This window comes from Labeo rohita, chromosome 2 (genome assembly GCF_022985175.1).
Source record: "Labeo rohita strain BAU-BD-2019 chromosome 2, IGBB_LRoh.1.0, whole genome shotgun sequence".
In the NCBI taxonomy this organism is placed as follows: Eukaryota; Metazoa; Chordata; class Actinopteri; order Cypriniformes; family Cyprinidae; genus Labeo; species Labeo rohita.
Genome location: NC_066870.1, coordinates 6,275,294 through 6,291,631, shown reverse-complemented (window position 1 = coordinate 6,291,631; position 16,338 = coordinate 6,275,294). Strand labels below are relative to the sequence as shown.

The following is a 16,338-nucleotide window of genomic DNA, read 5'->3' as shown; positions in this document are numbered from 1 at the left end:
AACATTAAATATTATTAAAATCTAAACAGATGGTTTTTTTTTTTGAATATATGTGACCATGGACCACAAAACCAGTCATAAGGGTAAATTTTTCCAAATTGAGATTTATACACCATCTGAAAGCTGACTTAATAAGCTTTCCATTGATATATGGTTTGCTATGATATAACAATATTTGGCTTAGATACAACTATTTGAATATCTGGAATCTGAGGGTGCAAAAAATTTAAAATATTGAGAAAATCACCTTTAAAGTTGTCCAAATAAAGTTCTTAGCATTGCATATTACTAATCAAAAATTAAATTTTGATATATTTACAGTAGGAATTCCACAAAATATCTTCATGGAACATGATCTTTATGTAATAACCTAATGATTTTTGGCATAAAACAAAAAACAATAATTTTGACCCATACAATGTATTTTTGGCTATTGCTACAAATATACCCCAGCGACTTAAGACTGGTTTTGTGGTCCAGGGTCACATATTTTAAAATGTAATTTATTCCTGTGATGCAAAGCTGAATTTTCAGCATCACTACTCCAGTCTTCAGTGTCACATGATCCTTCAGAAATCATTCTAATATGCTGATTTGCTGCTCAAGAAACACTTCTTATAATCATCACCACTGAAAACAGATGTGCTGCGTCATATTTTTCTGAAATAGTTAATAGAATGTTTGAAAGAACAACATTTGTTAAAGAATAGAAATCTTTTGTAACATTATAAAATCTCTGCTGTCACGTTTGATCAATTTAATGCATCCTTGATGAGTAAAAAGCATTCATTCATTGAGAAATAAACAACCAAACTTTTAAATGGAAGTTTAAAAATGTTCACAGCTAGACATACAGTAAATACATAATTCTGTCTGTTTGTCATAAAACATGACAGGGTTAGTGTTAAGTGTATTTATTTCTCACAGATTTCATGATCTGTTTTGATACACACATATAAAATATTGAAATTTCCATAACAAGCCATTTCATTTTAACCTCATGACTGACAGTCATGATAATGACAATATAGGTCATATAGGTTCATTTCTCTATTAATACTTCTACTTATACAATAGCACATCTGTTTGGACATCCACAATGTACAATAATAAGAACGGACTGATTCCTAAACATAAACAACGAGCCCTCACTCATTTTTACGGGGTAAAACAGAAATCTGCTGAGTAAAAAAGTGAGAGTGAAGGAAGTGCTGCGGTCTCTCTCTGTCGGAGGGGCTAGAGGTGATGCAAGGACACAGAACAGAGTGAGTTCAAGGCTTTCATTCGTTCACATGATTGGATGGATTGCTCTCTCCGGCTGTGGATTACCGTATCCTGGTAAACAGGTTCAACACTGATTTGGATTCCTGGAGACAGAAGACAAAACCATGTAAAACAGGTGAGATGCAGGACGATCTACATGTCCAAATGTAAAGGTTCAGGCTGACCTTGGTACAGCGTGTTTTGCTGAAGACATTCCAGAACCTCAGCGTCTCGTCTCCTGCTCCCGTTACGATGGCCTCGCCATCTGGAGACACGGCCTGTGCACAGCAAGTTACATCTCAGCATACGCTCACTTCTCATGTGTGTCTGAACTAGCACAGGATCACATTATTCAATTACAGAAGATTTGATTACTCTTTGTCTTTGCCGGTCATTTGTACTTAATTAAAAATCAGATCCAGAGACAACCGTGCCTTATGGAGAATATGGCAGTTTACACCATTCAAAGTGTCTCTCTGAATTATTCTGAGCTTTTTTGTGTTTCAACTGTGGAACCCAAAAAATTTTTTAATTAATTTTAATTTAGAAACTATAAACATGCTCATCATAACAATGTGTCACTGTATGTACAATTGAGGTTACATACATCTTGCAGAATCTGCAAAATGTTAATTATTTTACTAAAATAAGAGGGATCATGCAAGACACGTTATTTTTTATTTAGTACTGACCTGAATAGGATATTTCACATGAAAGTCATTCACATAGTCATATAATAGTTCAATTTATAAAAATGTCCCTGTTCAAAAGTTTACACACACTTGATTCTTAATACTGTGTTGTTATCTGAATGATCCACAGCTGTGTTTTTTGTTTAGTGATAGTTGTTCACGAGTCTCTTGTTTGTCCTGAACAGTTAAACTGCCTGCTGTTTTTCAGAAAAACCCTTCAAGGAAACACAATGCATTAAGGGGGGTGAAAACTTTTTGAATTTGAAGATCAGGATAAATGTAACTTATTTTGTCTTCTGGGAAACATGTAAGTTCTTCTGTAGCTTCTGAAGGGCAGTACTAAATTAAAAAAAAAACATGATATTTAAGCAAAATAAGAAAAGGGCACACATCCTCATTCCGTTCAAAAGTTTTCACCCCTGGCTCTTAATGCATTGTTTTTCCTTCTGGAGCATCAGTGAGCATTTGAACCTTCTGTAATAGTTGCATATGAGTCCCTCAGTTGTCCTCAGTGTGAAAAGATAGGTCTCAAAATCATACAGTCATTGTTAGAAAGAGTTAAAATACACAAAAATTTGTGGGACCTGAAGGATTTTTCTGAAGAACAGCAGGCAGTTTAACTGTTCAGGACAAACAAGAGACTCATGAACAAAACTAAACAAAAAAACACAGCTGTGGATCATTCCGGTGACCACGCAGTATTAAGAATCAGGGTAATTTTTATAAATTCAACTATTATTTTCTGTTGTGGACTATATGTAAACATCTTTTATGTGAAATATCTTATTCAGGTCTGTTCTAAATAAAAAATAACATGTATTTTGTATGATCCCTCTTATTTTGGTAAAATAATTTTGAAGATTCTGCAAGGTGTACGTAAACTTTAGACCTCATCTGTATAAACTGCATATCTACAGTATTTCTGAAAAAAAAAAAAAAAAAAAAAAAAAAACACCAGATCCGAAAAACACTTACCAAGTAGAGCACTCGGTATGAATGTCCTGTGAGTTTGGCCACCTGGGTGAGTGATGGGTATTTCCACACCAGGATCTGGTTCTGGGAGTAGCCGTGTGTGCTGACCTAGTGGACATCAGTGGTAAAAGCCAGTATGGGAAGAAAAAGAACATTTGATTTGACTATGATTGTAGGTGCCTGACTTACCAGCTCGTTGGCGTGTTTGGACCAGGCCAGGTTGCAGACCTGTGAGCCGGTGTCAGTACTCTGTAACGCCTGTCCGGTCAGAGTGTTCCAGAAGCGAAGGCAGCGGTCGGCTGTTCCCCCTCCGGAGGCCAGCAGGCCGTGCTGGTGAGGAGACCAGGCGATTGCTTTCACAGCGGCCAGGTGATCGCTGTACTGCTGCACGGGAAGAAGACTGGAGCTGTTCCACACCAGTAACTAAGAACAGCAGGGAAAAAAAAATACAGGTTAGTTTTGTGTCATACTTTTTCAATTTGTTTTGCACTCATGCTAGAAAATTAGTCTTTTCTGAGTTCTTATAAAAAAAACTGAAATCAGTACTCTAATAGTCTATATACTGTTTAAGTCAAAAGTTTACATACACCTTGCAGAATCTGCACAATGTTAATTATTTTACCAAAATAAGAAAGATTATACAAAATGCATGTTATTTTTTACTTAGTACTGACCTGAATAAGATATTTCACATAAAAGACATTTACAGTACGCAAGAGAAAATAATAGTTACATTTATAAAAATGACCCCTTTGATTCTTAATACTGTGTTGTTACCTGAATGATCCACAGCTGTGTTTTTTTGTTTAGTGATGTTGTTCATGAGTCCCTTGTTTGTCCTGAACAATTAAACTGCCTGCTGTTCTTCAGGTCCCACAGACTCTTTGGTTTTTTCAGCATTTTTGTGCATTTGAACCCTTTCCAACAATGACTGTTTGACTTTGAGATCCATCTTTTTACACTGAGGACAACTGAGGGACTCATATGCAACTATTACAGAAGGTTCAAACACTCACTGATGCTCCAGAAGGGAAAACAATGCATTAAGAGCCGGGGGTGAAAACTTTTGAACAGAATGAAGTTGTTTACATTTTTCTCATTTTGCTTAAATATCTTATTTTTTCATTTAGTATTGCCCTTCAGAAGCTACAGAAGATACTTATATGTGTCCCAGAAGACAAAATAAGTTCAATTTACCCTGATCTTCAAATTCAAAAAGTTTTCAGCCCTGACACTTAATGCATAATTTTTTCTTCTGGAGCATTAGTGAGCGCTTGAGCCTTCTGTAATTGTAAATCGTAATAATAAAAAAATATTTAACATAATTAAAATATTTTTAATATTTAATGTGAAATTATTGGACTTACTAAAACGTTAATGTTAGGTGGGATTAATCATGATTAATTTCAGAAGAAAAGTGCAATTAGTTAATTTTTTTTTTTTTAAATCAACTGACAGCACTAATTTTGTTTTTTCTTTTTCTTTTTTTTAAGGGTGAAAGCAACTTGCACAGACCATATTCTCAGCCAACTTAGTCAAGTCTTGCATAAATGGGCTTGTTCATTTCTTCTGCTAATTAGATCATCTCGTTTACATGACGCTCTAACCTTGTTATCGTTTCCTCCTGAGGCGAGGTGCTGGTGGTCAGGTGACCACTTGAGGCCACACACTTCCTGCCTGTGGCCCTGGAGGCGTCTCTCCACAGGAGGAGGAGTCCTCACGTCCCTCTGTAGAATTACTCTGTCCCGGCTACCCGAAGACAGCTGCTCTCCATTCCATGCAAGCGCTCCTGAGAGAGAAGAGAGAAGGTGAGACTAAAGCTGCACCGATTATATGAAGATCTTTTTCATCTTAATGAAGATTTTAATTTACTTTAAAGGTGAAGTCCACTTCCAGAACAAAAATTTACAGATAATGTAGATTCCAAAATGCAGTTTAAATGCGGCTTCAAACCATCCCAAATGCAGTTGTAAACTATCCCAGCCAAGGAAGAAGGGTCTTATCTAGCAAAACGATTGGTTATTTTCATTTAAAAAATACAATTGAAATAGTTTTTAATCTCAAACACTCATCTTGTCTTGCTCTACCTGAACTGTGTATTCTGGCTCAAGACAGTTAGGGTATGTGGAAAAACTCCAATCGTATTTTCTCCCTCAACTTCAAAAATCATTTCAAAATCACCCTACATCACTGCAGAAGTACCGACCCAGTCTTTGCAAAGTGAACATGCAAAGGAGATCAAACATACTTAACAAAAAAGGTAAAATGGGTATATAGGACGATTTTGAAGTTGAGGGAGAACATGAGATGGGAGTTTTTCGACATACCCTAACTGTCATGAACCGGAACAAAAACAGTTCAGGCAGAGTAAAACAAGACAAACGTTTGACATTAAAAAGTATATAAATTGTATTATTTTTATGAAAATAACCGATCGTTTCGTTATATAAGACCCTTCTTCCTCGGCTGGGATTGTTTACAACCGCATTTGGGATCGTCCGAAGCTGCAGTTAAACTGCATTTTGGAAGTTCAAACTCGGGGCACCATATCAGTCCATTATATGAAGAAAAATCCTGAAACTTCTTCCTCAAAAAACATTATTTCTTTATGGCTGAAGAAAGAAATACATGAACATCTTGGATGACAAGGGGTGAGTACATTATCTGTCAATTTTTGTTCTGGAAGTGGACTTCTCCTTTAATTTAATTATACTTTGATTTAAACCAGCAAACATTTAAAGCGAGTAATTTTAGTGTGACACAAACCTACGCGTGCTGAATGTCCCTCTAAGCTGGTCAGCTTCCTTCCTCCAGCTGCATCCCAAATCTGGACAAATCCCTTATGGGTCCCTACAGCCACCAAGCTTCCCTGAGAGAACGACAATAAAAGAAAATATTATCCTGAACAAGCACAAATACAATCACAAGTCAAAAATCCTTATATAATAAGAGGTTTGTGCTGACCCTCTCATTCCAACACACTGATGTAACAGAGTCGCCATCCACTGATAAGTCACACAACCGTGTCACCTGTGTAAAATTAAAAGCTCATTACTGACAATCACATTAGATCGCATTTGTAGCTGTTTGTCTTTGCAGTGTGTCTCATACCTGACTGGTACAGGCACTCCACAGGTAAACACAGGCCCCCAAACCAACACTCAAGAGATTTCCAGCTGACCAGTCCACCTGTTCACAAACATTTTCAATTAAATCAGTTTACTACAAATGTTAACATCCTTTGTATAAAGGAATGCATATTATAGCATATTTTATATGCATAAATCACGGGAATTTTACATATAAAATAAGTATTATTATCTTATTGCATGGTACTGTCAGAGTGATATAAGACCTTATCCTATATTTAATAATTGTACATTTGTAAATGTGTAAAAATATTTGTAAACAAGGTGTACCAGGTTGAGGTAAAAGTCATCCTGCAACTCTGGGGCGTCAAGAACCTTGAATGGGATCTTGGAAATCTTGCGTGCTGGCTTTCGGGGTGAACGCAATAATTTGTGACTGCAAAAAAATAAATAAAATGACATTTTTACAAAAAAATAATTGTTTTAAAGTGCTATAAACAGAAAAAAAAAAAAAAAAAAGGGGGGAAAAAACCCTTTAGCAATATTTTTTGTATGGACCCCCACACACATGTGGGGAAAAAAAAAGATATTATGGTCATAAGCAAAGGATTTTTTTAAAGAATTTGTGGCCAGGTTTCAATTAATTGTTTCCCTCATTTTAATTAATTTGTGTTCACGTTCTACTAATTTGTTCCCTTTAGTTTAATCAAAACCATGTCTTGGGAACAAATTCTTATTTCGTTGCCACAATATCTTTTTCTTCACATGTCATGTGCAGGGCTCTGTAATTTTGTCTTCTTTTTTGATCAAAATATCAAAAATTTCTATAAACGATCTGCCACAAGGATAAGAAAAATAAGCTCAAGTAAATTTGTCATGTTTTATAATAAAGATGTTTTGCAATACACACAATAAATGAACAAATTATTAACTCTATTCTGAATTAATACAGAGGTAACAGAGAAACAATACCTTTTGTTACTGAGAGGAGAGAGGGAATAGGGGGAGATTTCATTGTCAAAAGGCACTCTCTTTGTGTGGATGGTGTACTGAGAGACACAAGAAAAGCAAGAGTCTAATACAATTTTATAAAATGTAAGAACGAGCAGAAAACGTACATTTCTACAGTGAGCTTTTTATATGACAATGAATTTCACATGTATCTGTCATGTAAACGTTACAGTGTAAGCTCACCCTGAAGAGGCTGTGTGTGTCCTGTGTGAGGATGGTGTGTCGACGGTCATCTGTGTGAGGATCAGGCACGGTTTCAATTCCTGCTCCCAACAGCTCATTCCTTAGCAGTGCAGCATATGCCACAGCATCTGTAAAACACAATAATGCTTATTTGTTTTGATATATTTTAATTTAAATGTTTATATCGTTTGCTTTAGTGTGTCAATAGAACATACCAATTTCAGAATTCCAAACCATTCCTTTTGCAAACACCCAAACCATATTTATTTATTTATTTATTTATATCTATTTATTTATATCTAAATAAATAAATGGATAGATTCAAAAATATTTTGCATTTTGCTGAATATTTTTTTTCTTTAATCCATTAAAAAAATTAACAGTAGTGTATAATGTCACAAAAGCTTTCCATTTCAGATAAATGTGTGTAACTTTCTGATTATCAAACAATCCTGAAAAGAAACTGTTTTCAGCGCTGATAATAATAATAATAATAATAATAAAAATAACAATAATAATAATTGTTTCTTGAGCAAATCAATATATTAGAATGTTTTTAGAGGATCATGTGACACTGAAGACTGAAGTAATGATGCTGAAAATTCAACTTAATATATATTCCAAAAAAATTACAATTTAATATATATTTAAATAGAAAGTAGTTATTTTACATTGAATTGAATTTTACAAGAATATTTCACTATATTATTGCTTTTGCAGTATTTTGGATCAAACTAATGATGGTAGGCAGAAGAGACTTTTAAGAAGAGACAAAATAAAATCTTACTATTCTAAATCTTTTCCACGGTATTGTATATATATTTAAAATGATTTGAAGTGACAGTACACACTCTGATATTGTATTATTTCAAATGAATGCTGTTCTTCTGAACTTTTTATTCATGAAAGAATCCTAGGAAAAATACACTACCAGTCAAAGGTTTTTGAACAGTAACTGTCTCACAAAGCCTGCATTTATTTGATCCAAAGTACAGTAAAAACAGTAAAATTTTGAAATGTTTTTACAATTTAAAATGACTGTTTTCCATTTGAATATATTTTAAAATGTAATTAATTCCTGTGATCAAAGCTAATTTTTCAAGAATGTTTTAAATTGATCAAAAGACGATAAAGACATTTATAATGTTACAAAAGATTTCTATTTCAGATAAATGCTGTTCTTCTGTATGTTCTATTCATCCAAAAAAACTGAAAAAATTCTACTCAGCTGTTTTCAACATAATAATAATAATAGTAATAATGAACAGTAAATCTGAATATTAAAATGATTTCTCAAGAATCATGTGACTGGAGTAATGATGCAAAAAATTAAGCTTTGCGATCACATTTTTAATTACATTTTAATATATATTCAATTAGAAAACAGTTATTTTAAACAGTAAAAATATTTCAAAATTTACTTTGCTGGACTTTGGATCAAATACACGCAGGCTTGGTAGGCAGAAGAGACTTCCTTAAAAATTGTATATATAAAGAGTTCAGATGCAAAAGCCTCTAAATTTATCTGACATACTTCTTTAAAATAAGCATTTCTTTCTGGCTACTTAGCATTTTCTCTGTATCATTATCTCATTTTTGACCCAGATGGCTTGTAGCTGGTGTTGCATCTGAACTCTTCATATATTGTTCATTGTAAAAAATCGAGGTCATGTACAAGAAGAGGCAGAATTACCCCACCTTTCCCTGTGTCTGTACTTGCATCCTTCGCCCGCTGATTCTGATTGGGCGACCAACAGTTCTCCTGCAAACGAACATCAAATGATCAAATGATTTTTTAGTGGTGCTATAACACTCATGTACTGGCTTTAATCTATCATTCTACTTTACAGTGGATGACTGTAAACATCCATGAATGATAACTTACATTGGCATAGTGGAAATTTATGCTCCAGTTACTGCCGGCACGTGTGGGGATGAATCTGTCTCCTGATTTCACAGTAACCGGACTGCAAGCTGCATAACCTGACTGCACACACAGTAACACATTTACACTTCTGCCTTTTTAAAAAGACAGTCCACCTAAAAATGAAACTTCTATCATCATTTACTCAGTTTTAATATCACATACAACATGAGATGCTTAAGTATTAGGTATAACTATATAAAAAACTGTAATCTAATCATTGAGAATGAACTGCTTGCATTGACAAGAATATGTTTATAGGGTTTGAAATCTGGTTTAAAATATGATATTATCTTATGCTTACCTTGGACGGGTGGCCCTCTGGGACGTTCTGGTGGTTGATTTGCCTTAACAGGCGTCTTTCGTAGTCCTGGTCCATTTCTACTGTAATCTACAGTAAGACTCTCTCCCTCAGTCTGCAGATGGGGGTCCTTCCAGGTCTCCCATCCCTATAAAAAAAATGTATCCATGATTAAACAACATTACACTCTTAATATTTCACTCAGTATATGCTTAAGTGACAGCTGTCAGTGGCTGTCAAGCAACCTGCCTATAATATTGTCAAAAGCTGAAACATCTCCCACAGAGTTCGTCTGTCAAGTCTATAGATCAGTTCATCTTTTGATTGCCACATGAACTGTATTTTGACCTGGTTTACTAAAAAATAATTCAAACTGTAGTATTATTCTGCAAGATAACAAACGTAACAGTACATTAACCACATTAGAAATCCAAAGCACACGTTTTAGAAGTAATTCATGGTCATTTAAAAAAAAAAGACCGAGTGTTAATAGAGGAAGGAGAGCATTTACGCCAGCAGGAGGGTTGTAAACACGCGTATGTAATCAGTTGCCATGGCAGCTCGTTAGCTCAACGCTGCTAACTTAATATCCAACATTATGACAGGATAACAACGTTTTTTATGAATTTGATAAATCCTGAAGACCTTTAAACCTCGTAGTAGTAAAGCGAATCATCTTACCTCAACCAAGTGCTCAGGAGACCCACATTATACTGACATGTATGTTCGGCTACGCGCGCAGTGATTTCCCAAACATCTAGTTCGCGCTTTTCCGACGCTGCAACAACGTATTAAGGCTATTTCGGTAAGGTGCTGTCAGTTTTTCGGTCTTTAGAGATGATGGTGCGATCATTGAGCAGAGGGCATCAATGTTTATGTTCATGTCAAGATGGCGAGCAAATCAGCTGTGAGGGGAAGGAGTGCAATTCCGCGCACTACCAGAAGAGGCGCAGAAGAGAGCAGTGACAGTCCTGCATTATAATGACATAAACCACTATATCACATTTTATGTATTATTTTATCTCATTTGATTTATCTTTAATTTTTTTTAAATAAATAATAATACATTAAATGCGATTCATTCAGACAATTGCTTGAATACACCTCTTCTATGATAAACCAGGTTTTAAATTTCTAAATTTCAGTAAAATGAATTTTAATATTATTTTGTTGAGCTTAGTAAAACGCTTTTTGGAGATTACAATAAAAAAAGTCTTGTTTAATGCTGACTTTCTTTCCCATTTGGCATAATTATTGAGCATGCAATTTAAAATCAGTAAAGAGGTTCTCTTCTAAAATATTATCAATATTTTTTTAAGTGTATTATTGCAAGGCTCTCAGTTCCCACACAGAACCTGCTTGCTTCTGAACATCAACTGTAGAAATGTGACATCTGCTGGTGGCCATTTGACAAAATGAAGCTCCTCAATAGTAAACTTCAGTAATGAGCAAAGGAATCATTTCCCAATGGCACATTAAACAGACACTGAAATTATATTTACTCACTTGCTTATGCTGTATTAGATTTTGAATGACTCATTCCAAACCAAATAATATTCTGACAGAGTAACCGGTTTATGTATTGCATATAAATGCAACAAACTCAACTCTTTTGAAAACATTTGAAACTGAAAGTATCACTGGGAAAAAATCAGGCTGTGATAAATATTGAAAGCATCTGGAGCAAAAAGTGTAAAAACCGACATGTTTTAGTGGTTTAGATTTAAGTGAAGCATGTGTTTTCTTATTCTTACATGATTAGATCAGTGACATATAAGAATGTTTCAAAGTAAACTGTAAACAGTAAACTAAAATGCAATAATAAATGCAAGTAATTATATGTAATATAATTATATATAACATTATATTATATTTTTCAAAGGAAATTTGGTTGTTATATTATATTATATTATATTAAATATTGTCACATATAATAAAAAATTGGGATAGGACAATCTTTGGCCAAGATACAATTATTAAAAAAAAAAAAAAAAAAAAAAAAAAAAACACCTTTAATGTTGTCCAAATAAAGTTCTTAGCAATGCATATTATTAATCAAAAATTAAGTTTTGATATATATTTATACTTAATATCCTGATGATTTTGGGCATAAAAGAAAAAACAAATACATATATACCCGTGCTACTTAAGACTTAAGGTCCAGGATCACATATTATATTATATTATATTATATTATATTATATTATATTATATTATATTATATTATATTATATTATATTATATTATATTATTTTTGGCTTTTGGCTTTTTTACATTCATTAATATTAATTAAAAAAAACTGCTTTTTTTGTGACTTGTTTCTTTATTTCTTCAGTTGTGCTGTAAAAATTTTTTTTTAAACTGTGAATATAACAACTTGTGTTTAATTCATTGTGTTACTTGCCATTCTGTGTAATTATTCATGAAATTTGCTAGCAATTTTAATTAGTTTCAAAGTAAATCATATACCATTTTCTTCCGTTGTTATACACCACCAGAACTTTTTTGACATTGTACAAGATACAACCAGATTTTGCAAGAATCATATTGGTTTTCTCTCTGATATGATATCTGTTAATAAATCAAAAGGTTGCTTATCATCTGTACTGCGCAATATTAAGTCTAACACACAACGCCAAACAAGGACTTGACAGTGGAGACAGCAGAGAACTGCAGAGGAACGTGTCCAAAATGACCTGAAAAACTATGCAGAGTATTTAACACACACTGTATAACAGTTATATGTGAACAGACACATAGGACTGTACAGGGAAAGTGAAGAGGAATGACATTTTCCATGAGAAACATGTAACTATAAGTTAAAGTCAATGCAAAGAAGGCCTCTTTCACTTTATGTGGAAACCTGGCCAACATCAGTAGAGCTCAACAGAGCTAAATTTACATCCTTCAAGGCTGAACACAAAGGTTTCATCATACAAAATGTGTTAAAAATATATTTAAATACATGACAATTTTTGATAGAAACATGTTTGTTCTTGTATTTTGTCTGTGCTTTTTATTTGATTTTTTAAAATTGTTGGTTTATGTAAACATGCATGCACACTAAGTGTTTGAATAATATTATCTTGCTTTTTTATTAGCATCTCACACCATGATTTTGAGACAATAACAGAAGGATGATGCTGTTTCAGCTCTGCAAGTGTATTGCATATCACTGAATATCATTTGACATTTTTGTTCATGTTCTTTGTTATTTTGAATATATGTCTATCTACTCATATAGTGTAAATATGGTTTATAGCAGGTGTTAACAGTGATTAACAGCTATTAATTCTGAAGGACGGGGTCCAGTGGGGTTGCTATAAACCATTACATTTAATTTGATAGGAGAGAATAACCACCTCGCCCTTCTTTTGTCAATCACTGTGTCACACCCCCCCACCACACAACACACGCACTACACCACACCGATCGGTTACGACTCCGTACAGCCCCCCCTGCACGGCTGCACACCCGCAGACCACCACCACAGCCCGGCAGGGGGCAACTACTACATGCGATACCGGGTCTCTCAACCCGGGCAGGTTAGATTGTAAATGACCGCCTGTGTAGTGTCTGAGGAGACCGAGCAAGAGAGAGAATTCCACTGTTGCTCTTGGATTCCAAAAACTTCATTATGACGTCATACAGCGAAGACCTCTTCAAATCTTTATTTATCTTTAAAAATGTCTGTTTTTAAACTGAACTTGCTGCTTGCAGATGATTTAATATAAAAGCTATTTAAAGAGAGTACATAATGTACATTTTGGAATATTTTTGTTTTCAGAATATTTTGTATTATTATTTTTTTTTTGTAATATATATTTTTTTGTAATAATTTTGTAATATAATGTAATGTCAAATTAATAATTAAACCACCCAAAATTGAATTTAGTCCTTACCTCCAGTTGTTCCAAACCTGTACGAGCTTCTTTCATTTGTTAAAATAATATTTTATTGTGAAGAATGCAGGTTAACATGAACTAACATGCTAAATGTCCTGCCAAATTAATAATTAACCCACCCAAAATTGAATTGAGTCATCACCTCCAGTTGTTCCATACCTGTATGAGCTTCTTTCATTTGTTAAAATAATATATTTTATTTTGAAGAATGCAGGTTAACATGAACTAACATGCTAAATGTCCTGCTAAATTATAATTTTATCTGTAGTGCGTTATTCACTATTATATTTACAGTTAATATATTTTAAATATATTACATTGTAAGTGGGTCAGAAAACACTCTTAAGTTCAATAACTACATTACCAGTCAAAAGTTTTTGAACAGTAAGATTTTTAATGTTTTTTAAAGAAGTCTCTTTTGCTCAAAAACAGTTAAATGTAGAACTATTTTTTTAATATTTAAAAAAACTGTTTTCTATTTGAATATATTTTAAAATGTCATTTATTCCTGTGATCAAAGCTAAATTTACAGCATCATTACTCCAGTCTTCATTGTCACATGTACCTTCAGAAATAATTCTAATATGCTAATTTGCTGTCCAAGAAACATTATCATTATCAATATTTAAACCAGTTGAGTACGTATTTTCAGGATTTGAAATAAAAACTTGAAATTATAACATTATACACTATAACATTAACATTTTGTAACGTCGTACAATAATTGCCATTTTATTTTTGGGAATTTATAGAAATGAATACTTCCATTTAGCAAAGATACTTTAAATTGAACAAAAGTGATGATAAAGACATTTATAATTTTACAAAAGATTTCTATTTCAGATAAATGCTGCATAAGGATCACGTGACTGGAGTAATGATGCTAAAAATTCAGCTTTAAAATCACAGGAATAAATTACAATTTAATAAACTGTTATTTTAAATAGTAAAAATATTTAATTTAATATTTAATAAGTAAAAATCTAAATTGTATTAGTTTTGCTGTACTTTGGATCAATAAATATATGCAGGCTTGGTGAGCAGAAGAGACTTCTTAAAAAAAACAACAATCTTACTGTTTAAAAACTTTTGACTGTAAGTATAAATATAAACTATTGTTAATTTTCATTTAATTGCAAATAATATGTAATTAAGTGTCCAAAAATGTTACATTCAGTTCAAGTTCAAGTGTATTCTTATAAAATATAATAAGTTATAAGTACTGTTTTAAAAAGGTATGTTCAAGTGCACTTCTTTTCCATAAGGTTATGCAAAAGATTTTTTTTATTAACTGAGAGCTAGATCATCGTGAACAGAAATTCGGATTATCATAAGCCACATTGTGATTAAAATATCATGTCTAACAAATATTCTTGATAAATATGAATATCTCAAAGCCAGTCATATGTCACCATGTACTTCACCAGCATTAGATGTAGTCATTGCACAGCCTGATTATATTAGGCCATTGCTTTAGCTGATTACTGTCATGCTGGTGCAGCCGCACAGTTCTCAGTATGAGCGATATGTAAATAAGTCCAGGCCTGCCTATGTAGTGATCCAATTGTGTAAAATAGGCCACGTATAGATAACAAGATGGCATGAGGGAAAAACAGGAGTTTGCCTTCACAGCAGGCACTGACAGCAGGACCTCCTCAAGACAAGTGCTAACAACACCAGTTGCTAGAGAATAATCCCTAGTCTACAGTACTTTTGCTGGTCTTGTATCAGTCATAATTGCTTTAAAGTAAATAGATGCATGAGGTGAAGGATTTTTTGACAATTGAACACTGGTTATAAATTCAATTTGAAACGTAATATGCAAAATAGCAATGTGAAACAAAGTGAAATAAAAATATAAATGACAGTTTTGCATAATTTAAAGTGTACTGAATCAGATTTATGACTATATCCTTATGTTATATTGCTCTTATCAGCACTACTGTCAAACATTTCATAATGACTCATGCTGTAGGCCTGTCTAGATATGTAATCCTGCTGAAACATCCCTTTCATGATTTTAGCATACTGAACCCACTTTGAAGTAAGCAAAACCTGGGTTATAGATGTTGTCTGTTATACATGTTCACTAAAACCTGTGAACGTGACACAAAGCAGTAGAGACGGTCATTAATGATGAGAGATATGCTGATTATGCCCATGTTTGTTGCTTGAAAGCAGTTCTTTTTAAAACACGTTTAAAGCATTATTTGATCTGAAGCCCGCAGCTGCGTTTTTAATATGATCTCTTTGTGTCCAGCTGCCTCTTATCAGACCCTTCATTTGGTGCCCATAGCAACTAGGTTGAGAGACGGGACGCTGAAACAGAGGGGGAGGTGGAGGTAAGAGACCAAACAAGATGAAATCTGTAAATGACAGCTCAATGCCTAAAAACAAAGAACATAAGATAGTCTAAATGTTGAGGAAGTGTTGGGAATGCCAAGCTATTGTGTTTATTGTACATAGATTTATGCATGTTTGGATGAGCGCCATGATTTACTTTCTGGGAAGCGCTGCAGATAACACAGAAGAGGAAATTAATGTGAAACAAGAGTAAACACCGGCAGACCCTAAAGGAATGCTAAAGCATCGGTCTGACACAAGACAGCAGGGAAAATTCCACGTACCGTGTTTCCTCCTCAACAAGGAAACGCACGCACAGTACATTTATCTTATGACATAGCAATTCAGTGAATGTGAAAAGCTAAAAGATTATAATGATCTATGAACTGTGAGGTCAGCATAAGGTCAGTGAGGGTCTGCAGTTACATGATTCATGGTGAAGCTGAGGAAAATCTGAATTAAGAGCAACAAAACATCTGACTTTTTGGGTAATATAGAAAATCACATGGCAGAAGTCCTATGACATTTACGGTTGATTAGTTGTATTTGAGAAACAATCGTCTGTTAAAGAAGTTTTGGTTGGGGGAGAAATGAAGTGTTATAACTGCATATACAATGTTAATAATATATTAATTTTTTTGGAGTCACAGTGACA

General features: G+C 33.7%; 1 protein-coding gene across 1 annotated transcript; it reads right to left on the bottom strand.

The window, feature by feature from the left end:
* Positions 1-811: 811 nt before the first annotated feature.
* On the bottom strand, positions 812-10,363 carry fzr1b (fizzy/cell division cycle 20 related 1b). Its single transcript, XM_051135350.1, has 15 exons — positions 10,117-10,363; positions 9,439-9,583; positions 9,096-9,197; positions 8,909-8,972; positions 7,211-7,338; positions 6,989-7,065; positions 6,347-6,452; positions 6,039-6,116; positions 5,892-5,957; positions 5,694-5,796; positions 4,535-4,716; positions 3,117-3,350; positions 2,931-3,035; positions 1,449-1,541; positions 812-1,367 (listed from the first exon to the last, which is right to left on the bottom strand). The coding sequence occupies exons 2-15, from the start codon at positions 9,511-9,513 to the stop codon at positions 1,326-1,328; spliced, it is 1,455 nt and encodes a 484-aa protein (XP_050991307.1). The 5' UTR covers positions 9,514-9,583; positions 10,117-10,363; the 3' UTR covers positions 812-1,325.
* Between the last annotated feature and the right edge of the window lie 5,975 nt (positions 10,364-16,338).